Consider the following 26,310-nt stretch of genomic DNA (forward strand, 5'->3'; position numbering starts at 1 on the left):
GCCTCACTCCTATCTTGGGGAAATCCTCCCTTAAGGTTGTTTATAAGCGTGTTTCGATACTCCAACATGCGCAGCTCCCTTTTCATGGTGGGAAGTATCTGCCAAAATTTATTCTTGTATCGTGGATCTAACAGAGTGGCAACTCAGTAGTCAGCACTATTTTGAATGCTAACAATACGGGGATCATGTTGCAGATAGTGCAGCAAGAAGGGGCTCATGTGTCGGGCTCTTCCATGAGGTCCAAGCCCATGTTGTGTTGGTGGCAGGGTAACACTGATGCTTGTTTCCTCCGCCCCCTCTCACCAACCACGGACAACAAAGAGGGGACCATTACCCTCTTCATATCCTGACTGTTGCTCGCCCATCACCTCTTCCTCCTTGTCCGCCTCCATTTGTTCCTCGACTCCTGCACCTTCACTAACAGTTTGTCTGGTAACACGAGCCCCCCTTGACCGCTGTAATCCACCCTCCCATGGCACCCGCCTGTGTGACGACAGTGTGGAACTTAGAGACATTCTTATCCCTTCTGCATTCTCCTCTTCTTCCTCCTCTTCCTCTGGGAACACCACCTCCTCTCGCAGGTTATTCAAAGTCTGCTCCAGTATGACCGGAATAGTGATGCTGATGATGGCATCGTCAGCGCTAACCATCTTAGTAGCCATTTCAAAACTGTGCAGAAGGGTGCAGAGGTCCTTAATCTCTACCTACTCCGCAAACGTAATTTGCCCAACATTCGTACTGCGTTGGCCCAGGCTATACGACATGAGATACTGCATCAGGGCTCGTCGCTGCCGCCACAGTCGCTGCAACATGTGCAGAGTGGAATTCCACCGTGCCGGCACATCGCATATCAACCAGTTAACCGGTAGGCCGTAAGACCTAAATAGCGATGCAAGTCGATGACCCCGTGGGGTGCAAAGGCGGAAGCAAGCACACAGCAACTGCGCTTTCTGCATTCAGGCCGGGATAGTTGCGGAGAAATTGCTGTACCACCAGGTTGAGGACATAAGCCATGCAAGGCACGTGTGTGAGGTTGCCCCGGCGTAGTGCCGCCACCAGGTTTGCACCGTTATCGTACATGGCTTTCCCTGGCTCCAGGTTCAGTGGAGACAGCCATTGCTCAAACTCTGCCTGGATAGCTGTCCACAACTCTTCATCTGTGCGACTGCGATCTCCAAGGTATATTAATTTTAACACTGCCTGATTGCGCTGAGCCCTGGCTGCGCAGTACGGAGGTGGTGGGGATTCGCTCTGCACTGTTCCAAGACTTGTGGAGCAGCCCCTTCCCCGCCTGCCCCCACAGCCACCAGAGTCACCCAGTGCCCAGTCAGCGAGATGTAACGCCCCTGGCCATGCTTACTCATAGAGGTGTCTGTGGTGAAATGCACCCTGGCAGACCTAGATTTAGTCAACGAACAGGTGATGTTGTCTGCGACATGCTGGTGTAGCGCAGACACTGGTTTCCTAGCGAAGTAATAGCGACTGGGCAACTCATACTGGCAGACTGCGACATCCATCAGCTTTCGGAAAACGTCGGTATCCAACGGGCGGAAAGGCAGCATTTCCATGGCCAACCTATTGGAGATGGTGGGGTTCAACCTCTTATCTTTGTCATGTATAGGATGAAACAGTCTTTTACATGACCACAACTGCAGGGACCGAGGGTTGGATGATTTGCTGATAGACGGCAGAGTAGGGTGAACATGACAAACTCCTGGACCATGAGTGAGGAGTAGGCGGAGATGTTACTGTGGATTGAGAAAGATGTGGTGTGCTCGGTAAAGCAAAAACAGCAGGCATGTCCACTTCTGTTACCGCTGACGGGCTCTTACTTAGCCTGACTGGAGCGGGTAAACAAGTGGAGGTTCTGCGGCCAGAGACCTGCGTGACAATACTTGGCACGGTGACGGAGGAGGAAGAAGCTGCAGATGCGGTTGATGGGGTGGCCGATGGTTGGTGAAGGTCGCTGGTCCGCATTTTATTGCAGTGAGATTGCTAATGCATGTTGATTCACGCATGTAATAGTCAAATTATTGCTATTTTTCCCTCTACTGAGTCTCTTTTTGCAAAGTTGGCAGATAACGTGAGTTGGTTCATCCTTTGCAGTCTCAAAAAAAGCCCAGGCTAGGCAACCCTTGCTGCCTCTGCGAGCTGCAGACCTGCGACCACTGCTGGCCACAGCCACAGTGGCTAAGGATGCAGTGCTCATCATTGTTGTGTCTGAGCCATAGAGTGCAACGTAAACTCCTAGTCTTCCTCCGCCTCCACCTCCTCAGATGAGCTACTCAGCTGCGTGCCTCTGGGTTCACATCAAGTGGGATCTACAACCTCATCATCATCGCCTCTGTTCTCCAATTCCTCACCCTGAAAGTCACCCCCCTCCTCTTCTTGCCCTGACAGCACAGTACTATCTGCGTGTGCCTCAGGTATCTGAGTCTTATCAGGATCAGCACCCCAACGTGGGTTAACATCTGGTGACGAGAGTCAGGATTCTGCTTGGACCTTACTTCGTCCTGCCCCGGATCCAACTGTCACGCCAGGTGTGAGTGCAACACAGAGCCACACCAGGTGTGAGTGCAACACAGAGGGGAAAGGGAGCCTAGACACTAGGGAAAGGGGAAGAGGTGACCGCCTAATCTGGACTAGTGTCACGATGTTTCCCCCTAACGTCCCTATACAGCCTCTGCAGCTGTCGCCGATCACATGCCTCGCCCTACTATCCCTGGCGTAAGGCTATTGCTGGGGGTGGAAGGAGATGAGCACTAGTCAACCTCCGCTAGCACTCTAAAGACAAAAGGGGAAGACAACACAGGGGAACAACAACTCAGCTTTAGAAGAACTCCAACAGGGCACACGGCCTCAAGACTCCAGAGAGGACGTGATGCTGCTTCAGCCAAGTTCCAAGTAGAAATGAGTATAACCAGTGACGCCCACCTAGACACACCAGGTATATATACACCCAGGCTAAAGGGAGGTAGTCGCTGGGTCCTAAACACAGCCTCCTATATAGGCAGCTGTCTGCATTGCCAAACGTGGAAATCTCCTGCAAATCATTGCAGGGCAACTGTCTGTCACCTCTGATACACCCGTGATACCAACATAAAAAAAATGTGGGTATCGGTGCAGATGCTTTCCTCCTCTTGAGTCTGTGAATCTTTGGAGCAGACCTCTGATGCCCATGGCATAGAATGTATGAACAGATTTGCAGACTCGCCCATCTGTGGTTCCCTAAAGTCAGTTGGGCGGTTGGACAGTTGTGACGCGGTGGGAAACAAGGGTAATTGGGGTGCCACCTCTGAAGACTGTACTATGTGTAATGTTGAGGTGGAGGAAGAGGAGGAAAGGCCACTTGATGCACGCTTGCCATCCACTGGAGCACATGCTCTTTCTGGCCCTCATCTACAAGGCATACTGTTGTGCAGCTGCCAAAGAAAGGGAGTTGAGTAGCCCATCCAGTAACAGATGTTGTCATTTGTCTTTGGATAGGACATGACAATGTTGGTTCAGTAGAGCTTTCACTAACATTACCACCTACCCTACGTACACCTTGAACACCAAGCCTATTTCCCCTTCCACCATGACCTCGCTTTTTCCCACTCATGTTGCTCAGATAGTTTGGCTGGAGCACGCTATAAGCAACAAAAAATTTGATTTTTTACTGTGGATGAGGCCTGTACACAGCAGAATATATGCAGCAAATAATTTCAAGCTGACATGTGGCCTGCTGTATCATGTTAGTAACAGCAGAATTTAGATTTTTTACTGTGGACGAGGCATGTATACATCAGAATATATGCACAAAAAAAATTTCAAGCTGAGATGCAGCACAATATCAGCAGTGGACAACAGAGTTCTATGCTGAAATGTGCTCTGCTGTCTCTGTCTGGACCACTCTAATAGCAAAAACGATTGATCTGCTGGAAGGTTGATTTCACAGCCACACAGGACCCTATCTATCTAAACTATCTGACTTAGAAGCAACCGCCTAGCTAACTATCTCAAATCTTTCAGTATCCAGGACTATCGTCAGAAGCAGCCTCTCTGCAGTTATACTGACAAAATGGCGCTAAAACAACATGTCCGCTCTTTAGATGAAGGCTTGTGACTTCAGCAGCCAATGACAGAAGCCCTTGTGTCTGGACGTTGTGGATTATTCCTGCACCCTGCTTGGTTTGCCGAAATCTGCACAAATTAAGTTAAGAAAGAAAAAAAGATTAACAGCCTGCCGCTTCTCTGAACGCTCCCACCACCTCCCCTCATCAAACCCGTCCCCCCTGCTCATCATACAGCACCACTACCCTAGCCCGAGTCCTAATAAATAAAGTAGTGGAAACGCGATCATATCCCTCACTTTTGCCGAATCGGGACGATTTTCAGTAAAGCGCTTGGGTGTCCGATCACGAATCAAAATGTGCAATATTCGTGCCGAATTTGAAAAAAAACAAACTTTTTTCGAGCATGTTTGCTCTCCTCTAAAGATAAACCATCAATATCACAACAGTGGGGGTCGAACTCTTGGCATTCCTGGACGCCGTTTCATTTGTAGCAGTAATGCAGGGAATTACTGTTAGAACTCTCCTGTTAGTTTTTTTCTATTATGCTGGTCACATGACCATTTTTGCCTATTTAATCCTGCTCCGCCCTTCTGGCCTTGCTGGACTTCATTGTAATTTCTACTCTTAAGCTAGCCAGGTGCTTTGTTATCTTTCTCAGTCAGTTTAGCTAGGTCTTTTGACCTCTATGTTCTATGTTGTTTGTTTGTCTTTTTACTGCTACAATTTCTGCTAGGAGGTGTCCATCTTTCTCCCAGTTCCTAGTTCTTGTAGGGATCCCTCCCTCACATCTATAGGTCTTCGTTCAGACTAGCTGAGGACTTTGGCGGGTCTGATCGCAGGATCAGGTTCCCCGTTGCATCGTAGGGATCTAGCTTAGTTCTATTGTAGGGACAGATCTCCTGTCTTTCCTTAGTGCTTGTAGCAGATCATAACAGTAAGTCCAGCCCAAAAAATTTCTCTAAGGACAGACCTCCAGTTTCCATCATGGTGTCGGTTCAGGATTTGGCTCAACGCCTGCAGGGACTCTCTCTGGAGGTGGCCGAGCTCCAACAACACGTGAGTAGCTGTTCTGGAGCGCATTTTGTGGAGCCAAAGGTACCATTGCCTGATTTATTTTTTGGTGAACAACAAGATTTTTTTTCCTTTAAAAATGCTTGTTTATTGTATTTTCGTTTGAGACCCAGATCCTCTGGTGATGAATCACAGCGCATAGGGTTCATAATGTCACTTTTGCGCAAAGAACCTCAAGGATGGGCCTTTTCTCTCCAACCTAGTGATCTGTGCTTTAGATCAGTGGATAGTTTTTTTTCTGCTTTGGGGTTGTTGTATGATGATCCTGATCGTGTCTCATCAGCTGAGACGGAATTGAGACATTTGAGGCAGGGATCAGGTAATGTGGAAAATTATTGTACTCACTTCCATCGGTGGTCTGCTCAGGTGGGGTGGAACGATTCAGCTCTGAAAAGTTTGTTTCTTGCTGGGCTAGGTGAAGGGGTTAAAGATCTGCTGATTGCTTATCCTACACCTGGAAACTTGCAGGAGGCAATGTAATTAGCTATACGGGTGGACAGGAGACTGCGTGCAAGGGTTAATGAGAGTAAATCCTCTGCCATGTCAGCTCCGAGTCTTGAGAGGGTCTGTACTGACACTGGAGAGCCGATGGAGATTGGGGCGATGTCACCCCGCTCTCAGGAAAAAGACCGCAGGTTTTCTGAAGGTTTGTGCTTTTATTGCGGCAAATCTGACCATTTCATTAAGAACTGTGTGCTTCGTATGAACAAAGAAAAAAAAAAGGTCAGTTACGCCCATATAGCCTGTTTAAACACTAAGGGTGTATTTATTTCTGCTACTACCACAGCCCAGGAAGAATTAATTGAATTTCGGGTATTTGTGGATTGTGGTTCAACTCTGAATGTGATTGATGGGGGATTCTTGGAAAAACTTAATTTAAAACCCAAACCTTTGTCATCCCCTATTGCCGTGGTTTCTGTCGATGGCTCTCCCTTGAAATGTGTTACTCACAAGGTTTATGAATTTCCCCTCACTATTAATGGTATTCACCAAGAAAATTTGGATTTGGTGGTATTAAATAATTTGCCTTCTCCAGTAGTTTTGGGGTTGCCCTGGTTAAAATTGCACAATCCTGTACTGGATTGGTCTACCAATGAAATTAAGTCCTGGAGCCCTAAGTGTTATGACAAGTGTTGTAACGGGCGCATTGCTGCTGTGGATAAAGGGGAATTACCTGTACCTATTCAGGATTTTTGGAAAGTTTTTTCTGAGGAGGAGTCGCAAATTTTGCCTCCCCATAGAGACTATGATTGTACCATTGAATTTGTCCCTGGAGCGACTCTTCCTAAAAGTCGTTTATTTAATCTTACTATTCCTGAGAGAAAGGCTTTGGAGGAATACATACAGACGAGCTTGGCCGCCGGTCATATCAGACCCTCTCAGTCACCTGTGGCTGTTGGATTTTTTTTTGTAAAAAAAAAGGACGGCGGTTTACGTCCTTGTTTGGACTTTCGCGAGATTAATAAAATTACTGTACGCAATCCCTACCCACTGCCATTGATTCCTGATTTGTTTAACCAGTTAGTGGGGGCCAAGTGGTTCTCTAAAATTGATCTCCGGGGGGCATGCAATTTGTTGCGCATGAAGGAGGGTGATGAATGGAAGACTGTTTTTAACACTCCTGTGGGTCATTTTGAGAATTTGGTTATGCCTTTTGGTCTTACCAATGCACCAGCATTTTTTCAGAATCTTATTAATGACATCCTTAGACCTTTGATCGGCAAAAATGTGGTTGTGTATTTGGATGACATTTTGATTTATTCGCCTGACCTGGAGTCTCATTGCCGGAGCGTACGTGAGGTATTGCAGTTATTTATTGACAATTCGCTTTTTGCTAAGCTAGAGAAATGTGAGTTCGCTGTACAGAGAATTAATTTTTTGGGCTACATTATCTCCAGCGAGGGCTTTGAGATGGACCCGGTGAAAGTTCAAGCTGTGCAGGAATGGCCTAGGCCTATTGGTTTGAAATCGATACAGAGGTTTTTGGGTTTCGCCAATTATTACAGAAAATTCATTAAAAAAATTTCTATTATTGTTAAACCACTGACCGATCTCACCAGGAAAGGTTCTAATACGGTTCAGTGGACTACTGAGGCCATTGAAGCTTTTGTGTTTCTAAAGGAGAGGTTCAGCTCTGCCCCCATCCTTATGCAGCCTGATGTGACTAAGCCATTTTTGATTGAGGTTGATGCTTCTTCCATGGGGGTTGGTGCGGTGTTGTCTCAGGAAAACAAGGATGGAGTACATCCCTGTGCCTTTTTTTCAAAAAAATTTTCTGAGACTGAACTTAATTACGATATTGGTAATCGGGAATTGCTGGCTATTAAACTTGCATTTGAACACTGGCGTCATCTGTTGGAAGGTGCTGATTTTCCCATTCAGGTTTTAACTGATCATAAAAATCTGATCTATCTTGATGCTGCCAAGCGCTTGAATGCCCGTCAGGCTAGGTGGGCACTTTTTTTTTCGCGGTTTAATTTTTCCGTTACTTACATCCCGGGTACCAAGTATGTTAAAGCTGATGCTTTGTCTCGCAGCTTTTCTCCCATGGTCGGTGCTGAGGAGGAGGAGAGCATTTTACAAGAAGGTGTTGTGATTTCTGCATTGGACTCCGTTTTGGAAGATGAGATTCTTAAAGCACAGGAGAATGCCCCATCTAACACTCCCCATAGGAGGTTGTTTGTGCCTAGGACCTTTAGGAGAGATTTGTTTGTTGAGTGTCATGAGTCTCGGTTGGCAGGTCATCCTGGAATTTCTGAGACCAAGAGACTTGTGGGTCGCAGTTTTTGGTGGCCTGGATGGCAGAAGGAAGTCATTAAGTGGGTGCGTCAATGTACTGTGTGTGCTAGATCTAAGTCTTCACATACTCCTGCTGTGGGGTTGCTTTGCCCTCTGGAGGTTCCTAGTGCACCTTGGACACATCTGGCTATGGACTTTATTACTGACCTTCCCCCCTCTGAGGGTTTCACGGTCATCTCTGTGGTCGTGGACCGTTTTAGCAAGATGTGTCACTTGGTTCCCTTCATCAAACTGCCCTGCGCTAAGACACTCGCTAAGGCCTTTGTCAAGGAGATTGTCAGACTCCATGGCGTTCCTACCGACATTGTTTTTGATAGGGGACCTCAGTTCGTGGCTCGTTTTTGGCGTGCCTTTTGTGACAGGTTGGGAGTTCATTTGTCATTTTCATCTGGATATCATCCTGAGTCTAATGGCCAGACAGAAAGGAAGAACCAGGATGTTGAGCAGTTCTTGCGTTGTTTTGTGGCGGACAATCAAGAGGGGTGGTCTGAGTTTCTGCCGCTTGCTGAATTTGCTCTTAACAACCATACATCCTCCTCTGCTGGGTGTTCGCCTTTTTTTTGTTGTTCTGGGAGACATCCGTCTTTTGGGTCATTCTCCAAATTGGTATCGGCTGTGCCTGAGGAGGAGAGTTTTTCCGGTGATTTGGAAAGAGTTTGGACGGATGTGCGTGGTAATCTTCAGGAGGCTAACAAAAAATCTAAGAGGTACTTTGCCAGGAAACGTCAAGAGGTTTTGTTTACGGTTGGTGACATGGTTTGGTTGTCCTCTAAGAATCTGCGGTTGAGGATTCCTTCTAAAAAATTGGGTCCCAAGTTTGTAGGGCCCTTTAAGGTGCTTCAGGTAGTTAACCAATCTGCTGTTAGGTTGGAGGTTCCTACCTCCTGGAAGTTTAATCCGGTGTTTCCTTGTTTCTCTATTGAAAAAAGCTTATGTATCAGATAGAGACGCGACTGTCACTGTTCCTCCGGTGATGGAGGACGGGGAATATGAAATTTCTCTCATCCTTAATTCTAGACGGTATAGAGGGAGTTTGCAGTATCTCGTCGCTTGGAAGGGTTTCGGTCCCGAGGATAACTCATGGGTGAGGGCAGATGATGTTTCTGCTTCCAGACTTGTCAGAGCGTTTCACAAGAGGTTTCCTGATAAGCCTGGGCCTAGGGGATCCTGAGGATCCTCATAGAAGAGGGGGTACTGTTAGAACTCTCCTGTTAGTTTTCTTCTATTATGCTGGTCACATGACCGTTTTTGCCTATTTAATCCTGCTCCGCCCTTCTGGCCTTGCTGTACTTCATTGTAATTTCTACTCTTAAGCTAGCCAGGTGCTTACTTACCTTTCTCAGTCAGTTTAGCTAGGTCTTTTGACCTCTATGTTCTATGTTGTTTGTTTGTCTTTTTACTGCTACAATTTCTGCTAGGAGGTGTCCATCTTTCTCCCAGTCCCTAGTTCTTGTAGGGATCCCTCCCTCACATCTATAGGTCTTCGTTCAGACTAGCTGAGGACTATGGCGGGTCTGATCGCAGGATCAGGTTCCCCGTTGCATCGTAGGGATCTAGCTTAGTTCTATTGTAGGGACAGATCTCCTGTCTTTCCTTAGTGCTTGTAGCAGATCATAACAATTACAGCATTGTCCCACTGTGACCTTTGACCACCACTGATTGCCAGGATAAGGAGACTCTTAAAGGGAATCTGCCATCAGATTTATGCTTCTCAATCTGAGGGCAGCATAAAATAGAGACAGAGACACTGATTCCAGTGATGTATCACTTACTGTGCTCCTTGCTGTAGTTTTTATAAAATCACTCAGCGGTGAGCTCTAACTAACCCTACCTACCTGCACACAGAAAGCTAACAATAATTCTTGAGAGATGGGATAGATGAAGCTCATGAATATGAATGACTAGATAGTAGACACTCATCATTGAGAGTACTAGCAGAGCTGCAGCAGATAAACTCTGATCAAAACTACAGTAAGAAGTCCATTACGTGACAGAGCACTGAAATGATATTATTTGTCACTATTTTTCTGCTGGTCTCACCTAGTGACACATTCTCTTTAACCCCTTCTGTTGGTGAAAATCTGACATAATATTTCATGCATAAGCCCATTTAAATAATTCCAGTATTATTAGAGTTCATTAATTTCTGAGCAGTACTATACAAGTGTAAGAGCTCTACAGAGACTTTTTATTCTGAAACTAAATGGTGGCTGTTGTTTCCAATATTCAATAATGTAATGAATGACATAGGATATATTAAATGGATGGTTTAGACTGCACACATTACTTTTTTCACTGCTGTCAGTCTTATTCATTATACAATAGTGAACATACAACACCAAACAGGCAAAATCATGAAACTATAAAAATGATAGGATCATGATAATCTATGCAAATTCTGAAACAATGGAAACAAAGTTTTTAAAAAAACATCTCGTTTTATGCAGTGATGAGTATGAGCCCACATGCAGAAATACATGCACTACACACCTTGGCTGCTATAAATGAGACTATTAATAGTTGTGTGAGGAATATTGTACCATGCTGAATGCTCTTGGGTAAATCATCAAGATCTGCTGCTGGCAGCTCTCTCTGCAATTGCTGACCAATGACGTCCCAGATGTGCTCGATGGGAGACAAGTCCAGAGACAATGCAGGCCATGATAGTACGCTTAGGCAATGCAGGCTGCACACTACAGCATAAGCAACATGCTGTCTGGGGTTGTTGTGTAGAAAATGGCTCCTGGGAAACTTTGGAGAAATGGCCTTACTATTGATTCCATAACCAAACCAATGTATCTCCGAGCTATTAGTGTATCTGGAATGAAGACTAAAGGGGTCCGGTTACTGTACAATATGCCTTCACAAAAGAACGTCACACTGGTCCTACTCCTTAGATTATTATGTGAGGTGGCATAATGTACAGTAGCCAGACCCCTCTAGTCTTCTTTCTAGGTGCACTAATAGCTTGGCATTACAATTGATTTGGTGGTGGAACCAGTAGTACATATCTTTAAAGTGTCCTGGAGCCATTTTTGAACACAGCAGCACAAGGTTCCATATTGCTTGTGCTACTGTAAGCAGGATGCATGTCCTAAATGGGCTACTATGGCCTTCAGTATCTAAGCACTTCTCTCCCATCTCATACATGTGAGGTTTAATTTGTCAGCAATTACAGATGGAGCTGCCTGCAGTGGATCTTGATGATTTGTGCACCCAAGTGCATTCAATAAGGCAAGATATTCATCAGACAACCATTAATAACGTAAGTAATAGCATGCCAAGGCGTGTAAGTGTGTGTATTTCTGTATGTGGTACTCATATTTGATACTGAATAAATGAAAGTTTTGAAATTTTTGTTTAAATTTTTTTTTTATCATTAACATGTCTATCCATTTTATGATTTCAATAATTCCACAACTTTTTCTTCTTGGTGTTGCAATTTCAATGTTGAGTAGTGTATATCTGACAGTGTCCACAGTGTAGATTGATGCATCCGTCCACCATCGCAAAATAATTGCATACTGCAGAGAGTATCACTGCAAAAACTGTGTATTGAAGAGCAGTCTGCTGCCTTTTCCTATACAGTGAAACATTTGGTATGCAGATGCATAGCGGCCAAACAGAGGACAAAAGAGTGTTACCATTGGGTGAATGGGGTGTAGCATTAACATTTACTGAGCTTTTCCTGGCGCATATGTTCGGCTTAGTGCACAGAGCGGTGTGATGTTAGCCTACATTGTGGTTTAATCCAAACCATATTACCTGAATGAGTTGTACAGCGTCAGTTTGATGATGTATTCCTCTTATATGATCCTTAAATTTGTCGATAGCACTTATCTGGGCATGGCATGCTTCTATCTGACCATCATATGCCCACAATGCCAACTTTGCCTTATCTTCAATAAATTTCTTCGCTAATTTTTCCTCTTCATCCAGGAGCAGCCTTAGCTCTGTAAATTTCACTGTCAGCGTATCTTTGCTTGCCAAAGTGTGGGCCTAGAAGCACAGATGGGAGTGTTAGGAAAGTGTCAGGAATCAAAGGGAAGCATATCATGTTTCATTCACAGCACAGGTTAGAGCTTTGTTAAGCTTTTCAGCTGACTTGTATTGTTAAGGCTACCTCAAAAAAAATTTCTTTCACTGCCTTTTGAGTACACCAGACAAGTCAACAATGTCATGTCTGGCAGTGACAGCAAGGTGCCGTGTGGGAGAAACCACGAACAACATTATTTCAGTATTTTCTTTTCATGTAAATTAAATGGTTCTCATTCTAAGGACTTGCACTAATGCTTTTTTCACAGAATTTCCTAGCAAAATTGTCTAAAACATTATAGTTTGCCACAATGAAAGAAGGCCTCTCTACTGTAGTGGCCCTCTATTGTAGTGCCTCCTATTGTAGTGCCTCCTATTGTAGTGCACCTCTGTTGTAGTGCCCCTCTATTGTAGTGCCTCCTATTATAGTGCCCCTCTATTGTACTGCCTCCTATTGTAGTGCACCTCTATTGTAGTGCCCCTCTATTGTAGTGCCTCCTATTGTAGTGCACCTCTATTATAGTGCACCTCTATTGTAGTGCCTCCTATTATAGTGCCCCTCTATTGTACTGCCTCCTATTGTAGTGCCCCTCTATTGTAGTGCCCCTCTATTGTAGTGCCCCTCTATTGTAGAGCCCCTCTATTGTACTGCCTCCTATTGTAGTGCCCCTCTATTGTAGTGCCCCTCTATTGTACTGCCTCCTATTATAATGCCCCTCTATTGTACTGCCTCCTATTGTAATGCACCTCTATTGTAGTGCCCCTCTATTGTGGTGCCTCCTATTGTAGTGCCCCTCTATTGTACTGCCTCCTATTGCAGTGCCCCTCTATTGTACTGCCTCCTATTATAATGCCCCTCTATTGTACTGCCTCCTATTGTAATGCACCTCTATTGTAGTGCCCCTCTATTGTGGTGCCTCCTATTATAGTGCCCTCTATTGTACTACCTCCTATTGTAGTGCCCCTCTATTGTAGTGCCTCCTATTGTAGTGCCCCATTATTGTATTGCCTCCTATTTTAGTTCCCCTCTATTGTAGTGCCCCTCTATTGTAGTGCCTATGGATTGAAAGGTCTAGTGTTAGCAAAGGGGATGAGTCCTACCAGACTGGTCACCCTCTCTCCAAGGGTGTCATAGCAGCCAAATGGCTAGTCCGATAGTCTCCTATACAAAGGGCTTATCTGCAGTCCTAGGAAGGAGTCGTTGGTCACAGAGCTGGGATAGCTTGGTTACTATAACCATGATTTTAAAAAGATACATACAATTTCCACACCAAAAGCCCAGGTAGCCTTATGTGCATTTGTCAGAACACTGACTAATATATTAGTATTACCGATTCTCTTCTTTTCTCACAGACTGCACAGTTCTCCTGTCCACAAAATAGCTGCTGTTGGAGGAGCATGTGACAAAACTGTCCATCAGCTTCCTCCCATAGAAAAAACAACCTTGATGTGAAGTGTTTTCCAATATGAGGAGACTGATGGACAGGTCTGGCCGAGTGCTCCTCCATCAGAAGCCATTTTGGGAAACGGGAGAGCTGTGCACTCTGCATTACCAAGAGGGAGGAAAACTTGTAATACTTATATATTGGTAAGTGCCACAAATCATGTCCTGAACACATTTGTTAAAATAACAATCAAGTGGCCAACCCCTTTAAATTTGAAGGTAGTCATTTTTTTCATAAACTGACACATGTACTTCAATTATTGTAATTAGATGTACAAGGAAATGAAAATTCCTGGTTTAGATGGGGATATCTGAAAGTATTCAGTGACACACAGGGTGGCAGTTAATTGGTTGTTCGGCACCCCCATGCTGCTTTACATGGCACTGAACAACTTCTCTTTCTATATCTTCTGGGTAATTACTTTGAAATTCCTGCAGTAATTACTAGAATGAACACAATGAAGTAGAGTGGATGCATTTTCTAAGGCTATACTTTATGCTGCCATGTTTTACAGCATTTCCTCCAGTACACCGCTCTCTTCACATCTCCTATGCCAAATTTAGCAATGCAAATACGTATGTGATTGCTACTTTATATCGTAGCTGTATAGTTTCTTGTTCTGCTACATTATAAATTATTCTTAGTGATAGCCATACAATGTACTGCACACATTATAAAAGCACGCAGCGTTCACACACAGGTTTTCTCCAAAAATGCTGCAATTATTTCTGCGTTTATTTCTGGTGTTTTCTGCTGCAGTCACAAATTGGCGGTAAATTAAAGGGTAAATAACAAATGTATTACAAATGCTATGTTTAGGTGACATTATTTCACATGGAAAGAACAAATGCAATCTCCATGTACTAGAGAAGAGTGGATCAATCTGCTGTGAATTTCCCAAACTCGCATGTCCCCTCGAATTTGAACAATTTCTGATTCCATTTGCAGGGGTTAAAAAATTAATGCAGGGCACCATTTCACACGTTGCTGAACATTGCAGCAACCAATGAGCAGGATAATAACGTCAGGCACTGCAGGATAGCCCACGAAGAACGAAGTTCATTTTAAGGCCGGGGTCACACTAACGTATAACATGGCCGAGTGCCATCCGGTGTTTTATCGGATAACACGCGAACCAGTGTTATACTATGGGTCAGAGCAGATCTGTGATTATTTTCCCATGCCAAATCGGCATGAGAGATCAATTACAGCATGCTGCCATAGGCAGTGAGACTTGGCTCACGCGCACCCATAGAAGTATATGAGTGCGTGTGAAGCATCAGACTGCACTCGAATGTCATCCCAGAGCAGTCTGATATACGCCGAGACAGGCAATGGAGGAGACAGAGAAATTACTTTCTCCGCCTCCTCCACACCTGTGCTGCGATCCTCTCATGTGAGAGAATAGGAGCACAGGGAAATGACACTCGGATCACGCTCGCGACAGAGCAGGAGCCGAGTGTCATTAACATATCGCATCTGATGCAATATGCTTGTCTGGTTCCAGCTTTATCAATAGATCTTGGAATAAAAATATGTGGATGTGGAAAATAATGTTCCTGTGCTGAGATAATCTTATAAGTCTTCTGTACTGTGTAATGGCTGTGTCTAACCGTGCAGGAACATGGTTTGCATATAGCACAGCTCCTGGCCAGGGGATGAAGCAAAAGAGAGGATACAGTCATTACAGTATGGGGTCACAGATGCTGCTTTCTGTGAGGTAAAACATTGTTTAACCCCTTAACGACCTTGTGATTTTCCATTTTTGCGCTTTTGTTATTTGCTCTCCTTTTTCCCACTTTTTTATTTTTCTGTTAATATGGCTGTATGATGGCTTTTTTTCCGGGACAAGTTGTACTTTTGAATGACACCATTGATTCAACCACATTTAGAAAAAAATTCTAAATGCGGTAAAATTGCAAAAAAAGTGCAATTCCACAACTTTTTTTATTTTTATCATTTGCCATATTCACTAAATGCTAAAACTGACCTGCTAATATGATTCCCCAGGTGTGTACGAGTACACAGATACCAAACATACAGTATATAGGTTCTTTTTTATTTAAATGGTGAAAAAAAAAATTGTAAGAAATATAATATTTGCTTATCTCACCATTTTCCGAGACCTGTAGCATCTCTATTTTTTGCTGGGTGAGGGCATATTTTTTGCACCCTGAGATGATGTTTTTATTGATACCATTTTGGGGTAGATATAGTGTTTTGATCTCCCGTTATTAGATTTTATTGCAATGATGCGGTGGCCAAGAAAACGTAATTCTGGCGTTTCTATTTTTTTCTCATTACGCTGTTTACCGATTGGATTAATTTACTTTATATTTGATAAATTGGACATTTCTGAAAGCAGCAATACCAAATATGTGTATTTTAAATTTTTTTTATTGTTATATTTTCAATGGGGCAAAGGGGGGGGTGATTTGAACTTTTGTGGGGGGGGGTTTGTTTTCATTATATTATTAAAACTTTTCTTGTTTTTACTTTTTACTGACTTCAATGATCCTCTTAGAAGACTTGAAGCTGTGATCATCTGATCTCCTGTGCTACATCCCTGCTATGTGTCGCAAAAATCATAATCTATTAATGCCGACCACGAGGCGGCGTTCATAGGAGATTCAAAATTGACAGGCACGGGAGTCTTCTACAGACCCCCGGCTGTCATGTCAACCCACAGGCGCCCCACGATCACGTGACAGGAGTGCCGATGGGTGAGACTTGTGACACGCTTTCATCTAGCACATGTTAAATCCCGGTTTCAGGATTCTGCGTGAGGAATAAAGTTAATTTTCTCCCCGCAGAGTTTGGCTAAGTGCAAAGGCCGGGCAGGTTAATAACGCTATTAACCTGCAGATTAACCTCATATCTGCAGGTCAATACCGTTTTTTCTGGTGACAGGTTCCCTTACCCCTTAAAAGCCCAAGGCGTACTAATACATACCTGCACCCTAGGCTTTAAGAGCCAGGTACGTATTAGTACGCCCTGTTGATTTCGCCCGCACACAGGCTGTGCGGGACGATCGCCGCCAGGTGTCAGCTGATTGTCACAGCTGACACCCAGTGCTATGTGCTGAGAGCGGTTCCGCACCACTCCCGGCACATTAACCCCCGCAATGCTGCGATCAAAGTCGATCGCAGCATTGCGGGGGCAAGGGGAGGTGATCGCCGATACTCACCTCTCCTGCCGGCGTCCAACACTGTCTGCCGCGGCTTCCCGAATGTTACCATAACGATCCGATGTCGTCATGACAACATCCGGGTCACCAGACAGCAGGAAGATACTTTGGTCATGCACAGTGCATGACCAAAGTATCTTCTGCATCTGCAGCGCTGACAGACTGTATAGCACAGGGATGGTGCTCCATCCCTATGCTATACAGGCAATCAGAGTAAAAGAAAGTGAAAGTCCCATAGTGGGACAAAGTATAAAAGTAAAAAAAAGTGTTAAAAAATGAAAATAAAAAAATATAGTAAAAATATTTAAAAAAAAAATCTAAAAATAATCCACCAAAAATAGAAATATAATGTACCCATCAATAAATATTATTATGAAAAAAAACAAAAAAAACAATAAAAGTACACATATTTGGTATCGCCGCGTCCGGAATGACCTTACCTATAAAACTATCCCACTAGTTAACCTCCTTTAGTGAACACGGTAAAAAAATAAAAAACGAAGCAAAAAACAATGCTTTATCATCATACTGACAAACAAAAAATGGAATAACACGCGATCAAAAAGACGAATATAAATAAAAATGTTACCGCTGAAAATGTCATTTTGTCCCGCAAAACAAGCCGCCATACAGCTCCATCAGCCGAAAAATAAAAAAGTTACAAGCTCTCAGAATAAAGCAATGCAAAAAAATATTTTATTCTATAAAATAGCTTTTATTGTGTAAAAGCGCCAAAACATAGAAAAACTATATAAATGTGGTACTGCTGTAAACGTACTGAATAAAGCTACATTATCAATTTTACCACACGCGGAACAGCATAAAATTTTTAAAAAAAAAACAATTCCTGAATTGTTGGTTTTTGTTTATTCGGCCTCACAACAATCGGAATAGAAAGCGATCAAAAAATGTCACGTGCCTGAAAATTGTACCAATAAAAATGTCAATTCATCCCAAAAAAAACAAGCCGTCACATGACTCTGTCGGCCAAAACAGCGTAAAAAATAAACTCTACGGTTAGGGTTGTGCTAGGGTTAGGGTTGGGGTTAAGGTTGGGATTTTTTTCAAAAGTAAAAAAAAAAAAAGATGACAATATGGCGACTAGTGTTGAGCGCAAGTGCTTGCCACTTGAGTTTGTATCGGGTGCTCGGGTATGCACTGAGTATCGTGGGTGCTCGAGTGACATGCTCGAGTCTCCACCCCATATGTTTCGCGGCCAAAAAAACCCCGCGGGGATTGCCTGCCATGCACGAGTGATCCCTGCATGTCTTTTTTTGCGTGTCTAATAACCATGAAACATGCGGGCGGGGACTTGAGCATGTCACTCGAGCACCCGCGATACTTGGTGCATACCTGAGTACCCGATGCAAACTCAAGTAGCGAGCACTTGCGCTCAAGACTAATGACAACTTATCCAATATGATGACCTAATGTTATCAAATTCTGTGTCGTACCTCTGGGTTGAAAATGTTCACTATACCCCTTGATAAAATCCTTGAGGGGTGTAGTTTCCAAAATGGGGTCACTTGTGGGGGGTTTCCACTATTTAGGCACATCAGGGGCTCTCCAAACGCGACATGGCATCCGCTCTCAATTCCAGCCAATTTTGCGTTCAAAAAGTCACACAGTGCTCCTTCCCTTCTGAACTCTGCCTTGCGCCCAAACACTGTATTTTCCCCACATATGGGGTATTGGCGTACTCAGGAGAAATTGCACAAAGTTTTTAGGGTCCATTTTCTGCTCTTAACCTTGTGAAAACAAAAAAAATGGGGCTAAAACATCATTTTTGTGGAAAAAGTTTGATTTTTTTATTTTCACGGCTCCATGTTATAAACTTCTGTGAAGCACCTAGGGGTTCAAGGTGCTCACTACACATCTAGATAAGTTCCCTGAGGGTTCTAGTTTCCAAAATGGTGTCACTTCTGGGGGATTTCCACTGTTTAGGCTCATCAGGGGCTCTTCAAACGCAACATGGCGTCCGCTAATTATTCAAGCAAATTTTACATTCAAAAAGTCAAAGGGCGCTCCTTCCCTTCCGAACCCTGTCATGCGCCCAAACATTGGTTTTCCCCCACATATGGGGTATCTGCTTACTCAAGAGAAATTGCACAACAAATTTCATGGTGCAATTTTTCCTGTTACCCTCATGAAAATGCAAAATTGGAGGCTGAAAAACATTTTTGTTGGAAAAATGTGAAAATTTTATTTTTACGGCTCAATGTTCTAAACTTCTGTGAAGTACCTTGGGGTTCAAGGTGCTCACCACACATCTAAATAAGTTCCCTGAGGGGTCTAGTTTCCAAAATGGCGTTACTTGTGGGGGTTTTCCACTGTTTAGGCACATCAGGGGCACATACGCTAATTATTCAAGCAAATTTTACGTTCAAAAAGTCAAATGGTGCTCCTTCCCTTCCGAACTCTGCCGTATGCCCATGCAGTGGTTTTCCCCCACATATGGGGTATCGGCTTACTCAGGAGAGGTTGCACAACTAGTTGCATGGTGCAATTTTCTCCTGTTACCCTTATGAAAATGCAAAACTGGGGGCTGAAAAAAAATTTTGTGGGAAAAATGTGAAAATTTTATTTTTACGGCTCAATGCTATAAACTTCTGTGAAGCACCTGGGGGTTCAAGGTGCTCACCACACATCTAGATAAGTTCCCTAAGGGGTCTAGTTTCCAAAATGGTGTCACTTGTGGGGGGTTTCGACTGTTTAGGCACATCAGGGGCTCCCCAAACGCAACATGGCGTCCGATAATTATTCAAGCAAATTTTACATTCAAAAAGTCAAATGGCGCTCCTTCCTTTCCGAACCCTGCCGTGCACCCAAACAGTGTTTTTTCCCCACATATGGGGTATCTGTGTGCTCAGGGAAAATTGCACAACAAATTTTGGGGTCCATTTTTTCCTGTTACCCCTGCGAAAATAAAAAAAAAATTGGGTCTAAAGTAACATTTTTGTGAAAAAAGTTAAAGGTTAATTTTTTTGTTCCACATTCCAAAAATTCCTGTGAAGCACCTGAAGGGTAAATAAAGTTCTTGAATGTGGTTTTGAGTACCTTGAGGGGTGCAGTTTTTAGAATGGTGTCACTTTGGGGTATTTTCTCTCATAAAGACCCCTCAAAGTGACTTCAAATGTGATGTGGTCCCTAAAAAAAGTTTTGTAAATTTTGTTGGAAAAATGAGAAATCGCTGGTCAACTTTTAACCCTCAAACTCCCTAAAAAAAAAATGTTGGTTCCAAAATTGTGCTGTAGACATGTGGTAAATGTTATTTATTAACTATTTTGTGTGACATATCTCTCTGATTTAAGGGCATAAAAATTCAAATTTTGAAAATTGCTAAATTTTCAACATTTTTGCCAAATTTCTGTTTTTTCACAAATAAACGCAAGTGATATCGAAGAAATTTTACCACTATCATGAAGTACAATATGTCATGAAACAACAGTCTCAGAATCAGGGGGATCCGTTGAAGCGTTCCAGAGTAATTACCTCATAAAGTGACAGTGGTCAGAATTGTAAAAATTGGCCTGGTCATTAACGTGCAAACCACCTTGGGTTGTAAAGGGGTTAAACACAGGCAGTGAAATGTTTTACCTCACAAAAAGAATCAGCTGCGATCCCCTGCTGTCATTTCTGCAAAACAGCTCCATTCAATATTTACATTCAATGTTTAATTCTCCCACTGATCTGATTTTTATAGCTTTATAATGGCTTCCTAAGTAATCTTATTGTGATCTTGGGCAAAACAGTTTGCTTGTAAAGCCTGTAATATCAGAAACTTTTAGGCAATTCAGGAACATGAACAATGCAATGTGTGCAAATTAGGAATATTAGAGAGTGTGGCACCACCGTACAACTTTTTTTTGTCATATCACAAATATTCGTTTGCCTAAATTATATCTTAAATACTCTTTGCTTCCATTTTCCCTCCTTTTTTCTTATTTTAAATGGGGCTGTCTCAAGTTCTTAAAAAAGTAAAATTGCAAAGTGTTTGTCAAAACAAGCAACTTTGCAATTTACCTATTATTAAAAATCATTTCTCTTCTCAAGAATGGAAGGATTTTTAATTTTATAGTGTACAGCTCATTGCCAAAATTTCCGGCTACCTTGCAGTCTCAGAGTGGCAGAACACCTAGGTAAGGAAGGAGCAAGTGCTGCAAGGATGCTATATGATTTACAGCATGCTCATGATCAGGCTTGGACTGGCCCACAGGAGAACAGGAGAATCCTCCGGTGGGCCCCTGTGCAAGAGTGGGCCACCGCCCTCTTATATGAGCAGTACTTGGCACTGTATACTTGAATCACTATGTATAGACAGAGGCAGCATCTTATTCATTTAACAATCTACCTAGTCCATTGTTATATAAACTTGTGATTGAGGATAATGTCACAATTGCATGTAGCTGAAAAGTGGGGCCTCGGAGTTGGTTACTGGTGGGCCCTTGGCACCCCAATATGACACTGCTCATAGTGCTCTGCAGCTGGCTGGACTGTTGGATCTAACCAGCCTCAATGTGTTTGTGCTTCTCCCATGTTGCAGAGGTAAAGCTGCCCTTGCTAGCAGCCTCGGAGAGCGCACAGTTTGGAAATGACCCAAACTTCTGGTCCAAACTGCTAAACTGCTGGTCCAAACTTCAGAAGTGCACAGCAACCAGGAAGCCAGGAGTCAGGAGGGTTGCACTCCTGAAGATACAGCATTAGAACAACCCTTTAAATCTCAGCTAATGAGGATATATTACAATTTGCTGCAATTTTTTTTTGCTATGCATTTTTGTAAATTATTGAATATTGAATATTTAGTTTACTTGTATATGGAGAAATATTGCATTTTAACATATATTAGCAGAAAATTGTCTGAAACAGATCATTGCCTTGAAGGACTGGAGTCTGAGACAGTCTGAGACCATTAATTACATCAAATTATGAATTGTGTCAGGAGCAGCCAATGGATCTTACTGATTGCATTTGAAAGTCGTTGAATATGAATCCCTCAACTCAGTGCTAAACAAACACAGAGTTTACAACATTTGTGTATTGAACGTAACCCTGCAGTGTTTCTTGATTTTTAAATATGCCTCATACCTTGAGATCTGTGGCAGCTTGCTCAATATGATGTATGTTGCCAAGTACATCGCTTTTCTTTTGATCAAGCTGCTCCAGGCATCTGCTTGTCAGATTCTGCAAGAAATGGGAAGAAGTTTATTAGCATAGCAAAATGTTTTGCAAGTCAGTTTTCCTTACTTTTCATGTAGCAAAGCGACTGAGAGAAAATCCTAGTGAACCGTGTAGGTTTTTATATATGAAGTGCAGCTCATTATTATTGGCACCCCTTCATTTTTTTTTATAGACTATACAATATCTTCAGAAATAAATGGAAATGTACCAAAGTTATATCCTCAGGATTTTTTAATTAGTGGTCCAAAGCAATACAACAATAAAACATTGTTTTTCAACTTCCATGTTGCAATTTCAAAGAAAAAAACAGAATAAACAGCATGTGCAGCAATAAAGGCACCCCTAATTAATACTTGGTTGTACACTCTTTGGCATTGCTGACAGCCTCCCAACGTTTCTTGTAGCCATCTATAAGTTTCTTGCACTTCTCAACTGGAATTTTCTCCCACTCTTCCTTTACAGTTTGTTCAAGCTCTTGAATGTTTGCAGGGTTCTTTTTCCCAATGGCAGATTTCAGCTCACCCCAAAGATTTTCAATGGGATTGAGGTCAGGACTCATTGCTGCCCATTTTAAAACAGACCATTTGTTCTTTATCAACCATTAATGTGTACTTTTGGATGTGAATTTTGGGTCATTGTCTTGCTGGAGGATCCATGATCTTCGACTCAAACCAAGTTTTCTTACACTGGGTAGGACATTTCACTCTAAAATCTCTTGATAATTCTCTGATTTCATGATTCCTGTGATACGGTCAAGGCCTCCAGTACCTGATGCAGCAAAGCAATCTCACAGCATTATGGATCCTCCACCATGCTTAACTGTTGGTAAGGTGTTCTTTTCCTAATAAGCTTCATTGTGCCATCTGTAAACAAACTGTTGCTTTTCATTGCCAAAAAGCTCTATTTTTGTTTCATCTGTCCAGAGAACATTTTCCTAGTAGGATTGTGGTTTGTCAAGGTACTCTTTGGCAAAGATCGGTCGTTCTTTTTTATGTCTTTTCTTTAGCAATGGTTTCTTCCTTGGCCTTCACGCATAAAGCTCTGCTTGGTTTAGTGTGCAGTGTATGGTACTTGTTGAAACCATGACCCCAGACTGTTCCAGTTTGGCCTTCAGGTCTTTGGATATTTGATGTGATGTTTTTTTTCACCATTCGCACCAACCTTTGAAAACATCTTTTGTCAATTTTCCTCTTTCCCCCACGTCCAGGGAGGTTTTTGATGGTTCCATGCTTCGCAAACTTCTTAATGACATTGCACACTGTTGAAACTGGGATAACAAGGTCTTTGGAGATGACCTTATGCCCTTTGGAAGTCTTGTGTTTGCTAATAATAGCAGTTCTGATGTCCTCAGACAGTTCCTTTGTCCTCACCATTGTGATAAAGGAACAGGGCCTACCATGTGGCTTTTTAAAACACTGAAGTCATCATTCATTGGCTAATTCATGTCACATGGCCACCAGCAATTATTCACAGGTGAATGTCTTTAGTGATTTACCACAGGTGAGTCAAAATGTGTTTCCATATTAAATTAATATAAAGAGTGCCAATACCAGTGACACAACAAGCTTTAGGATTTCCTATCTTTTCCTCCCATTGTTTTTTGTTTTCAATTATTTTTTATCATTTGCTATTTTGTATTTAACACGAGTGCTTTATACAAAAAACTGTTTCACTTGATTCATTTTTTTCAGGAGATATTTCACATTATGTACTTAAACTTCATGGGTGCCAATAACGATGAGCAGTACTATTGGTTAGCGTTTAAATATACATATATATAGTATATCTTTTGGACTAATGCACAGTGTGTCTGGAAATCCAGAAGGTTTCATAAAAATATCAAAAACACTTGTAATATATCAGAATTTTGCATGACATTATTTTTGTATCCTGGAGTTCATCTAGAAAAGTCAATCATGCGCCATCAAAAATAATTCTCCATAGAAGTCAGCATAGACCTAAAAACATCCTTAAGGCCACTACATTTTATAGTGAAGGGGCTTGTACTTAAACAATTTTATAGCTTGAGAACTCATATGGAGCCAAGACACATAATTCAGATCTCAATTTCCATTTTTCACTGTATTCCCTTAGTGTAGGACTAGGGTTCCCGGAGCCCATTACATGAAAACATTTTCAGGTATCAGCATCCATGTGCTTTTAAAATTATGCCGTAAGGCCCCATTTAGATGTTTCCGTGTATGCTTTCTATTCATGTTTTTCACAGATAAGTGTTTAAGAGGTAACGTTTCTCCTTATGGAGATTGACATACCTGACATGCTAGTGTAAGGAGATTTATAAGCCATGCACTGCTCCTCTGGGAAATTAGATAAGCAAATTGTCTCTACAGAGGAGAAGAGGACTTGAACTCTAGCGCCACCTATTGGAGGTAGCAATCCTAAAAGTTAATATCGACACTTTAGCTAGCCTTGCCACATGACTTGTTACCCTTAGGCCCCAGTCAGAGGTCTTTCATACAGACAAATCAGATCTCATACTTTGAGGAGGTGCAACACCCTGAAACACCGTGTCTGCAAATGGAGATTCTGGTTTGGCTTTCAGCCTAAGTCATATGGCAAGACTCTTAATGGGTCGATGTTGACTTTTAGGATTGCTACTAGTAGGTGGCGCTAGAATTCAAGTCCTCTTGTTGTTTGAAGAGTTAATTTGCATATTTCACAGATAAAACACCTATGCATTATCATCTAGAAACATGTTCACATGTTTATTCTTTCTGGCGGATTGATTTTCTACAAAAAAATGATAGGCTTTCTTCTGATCCGATTTGCAGATCAAACTCACTCATTCATGTGAATAGGTCCATGAAAAAAAACGGATAGCACTCCGATACCACCCGTATGTCATCCTACTGCTGTTTGTTTATTACTGTGCAATGGGTATGAAAATGTTTGTTTTTTTTTTACATACGAGAAAATTGTATGCCACACTGACTGTAAAAATAAAAAAGGATCAAAAAGGCTTGAAAAGGGATCTAGCGCACGGCTAAAAAATGGTCTGTCTTTTCTCATACCCCCGAAAAAACCCTAGACATCTGAATGAGGCCTTATTATTTGGCACATAGGGAATATGAATAATACATTTTAATAAATTATTTGTTAATCAATCCATATGTATTATTCCTAACTGCAAGTTTCAACTCTAAATGGGGCTCTCTTCTCCTGGTACTTGGTGCCAATTATCATGCATCAACCTCGACCCACCGAAAGATCCTGTAATAGGGTTGTGTGCAATTTTGTAAAGAGTTGAAAAATATGTAAAAAAAAAAAAATCAATTATCCAATGACAAATTTTTCCACCCCAGAAAATGTGTTATACATTGCTCCCTTCCTCCAGAGTAATCCAAGTATCGGGTGTATTTTTTTAAATAATATATTTAGTATAAATTAGATTAAAGTATAATATAAAGAATCTATCCTATTATTTCAAACCATTTTGATTTTTAAGACCTTGTCATTGCAGAGGTGAAAGGGCACTGAGCTTCCAAAGAACATTTCTGGGATTCAACTTTAAATCAAAAAGTAAACTTCATCCATAAAAATAAAAAGCCTTCTGTAATCTTTGATAAGAAGAGATACATTAAAATAGCTTCTAAGCAAAAGAGATTGCTGTATTTGCATTTTCGTTATAGATAATCTGTTTTAACGAACATACTTGTCCTGAAAGTACGTTAAGGATGCCAATTAACAGGAGGAGTTTTGCTATCCTGCTGCACAATCGTCAGCATTTTTAAGCAGGTTTCTTTTTTAGCATGTGGCGGTCATTAATTACAAACCTAAAATTAAATAATAATGGGAGACACTGGCAAATTGCCAATACTTTCCTCAGCTTAAGTGCCAGATCTTTCATACCTTTTGTTTTTCATATTTCAAAAGATCCAGCAGATGTCAGTAGACAGCCAGAGCTCTGCATAGTAGTGTCTCCGCTGAGGCCTTCAGGACATCATTCTGCTTACACAGGCCTTCCGAAAACTATTACACAGAATGGATAAGACTTGCTACTACGTTCTGCATTGCCAACAGCACTTTATTACTAGCTTGGTATATAAAATGGAGGTAATCTGAATAAATCAGTAGCTAAGGTAGGGAGTTGGGGGTTGAATGCCAAATTGCTCTATATGGTACACATCCAAAAACATATATAAACTTCTACTAAATGATGCAAAGCTGAACATCAATTGTCTAGTGACGTAACCCTATAATGTGGGAAGAGACAGCATTCTACTAGACACTTGGAAAAATAAATTAAAAATATATATATATACAAGTGCTTCTCACTAAATTAGAATATAATCAAAAAGTTAATTTATTTCAGTTCTTCAATACAAAAAGTGAAACTCATATTATATAGATCATTACAAGCAGAGTGATCTATTTCAAGTGTTTATTTCTGTTAATGTTGATGATTATGGATTACAGCCAATGAAAACGCAAAAGTCATTATCTCAGTAAATTAGAATACTTTATAACAACAGCTTGAAAAATGTTTCTAAAATCCGAAATGTTGGCCTACTAAAATGTA

The 26,310-nt window shown here is 42.1% G+C and overlaps 1 protein-coding gene across 1 annotated transcript in view; it reads right to left on the reverse strand.

The window, feature by feature from the left end:
- Window positions 1–26,310, reverse strand: part of TRIM14 (tripartite motif containing 14) — a 77,867-nt gene that overhangs the window by 20,877 nt on the left and 30,680 nt on the right. The window contains exons 2-3 of the mRNA XM_073662451.1: window positions 21,678–21,773; window positions 11,691–11,924 (exon numbers count right to left, since the gene is read on the reverse strand). Coding sequence (XP_073518552.1) covers window positions 11,691–11,924; window positions 21,678–21,773 — 330 coding nt within the window. The remainder of the gene's footprint in view (window positions 1–11,690; window positions 11,925–21,677; window positions 21,774–26,310) is intronic.

Source organism: Phyllobates terribilis, unplaced genomic scaffold, assembly GCF_046119375.1.
Source record: "Phyllobates terribilis strain yellow unplaced genomic scaffold, ASM4611937v1 Scaffold_1__5_contigs__length_1240528914, whole genome shotgun sequence".
NCBI classification, from domain to species: domain Eukaryota; kingdom Metazoa; phylum Chordata; class Amphibia; order Anura; family Dendrobatidae; genus Phyllobates; species Phyllobates terribilis.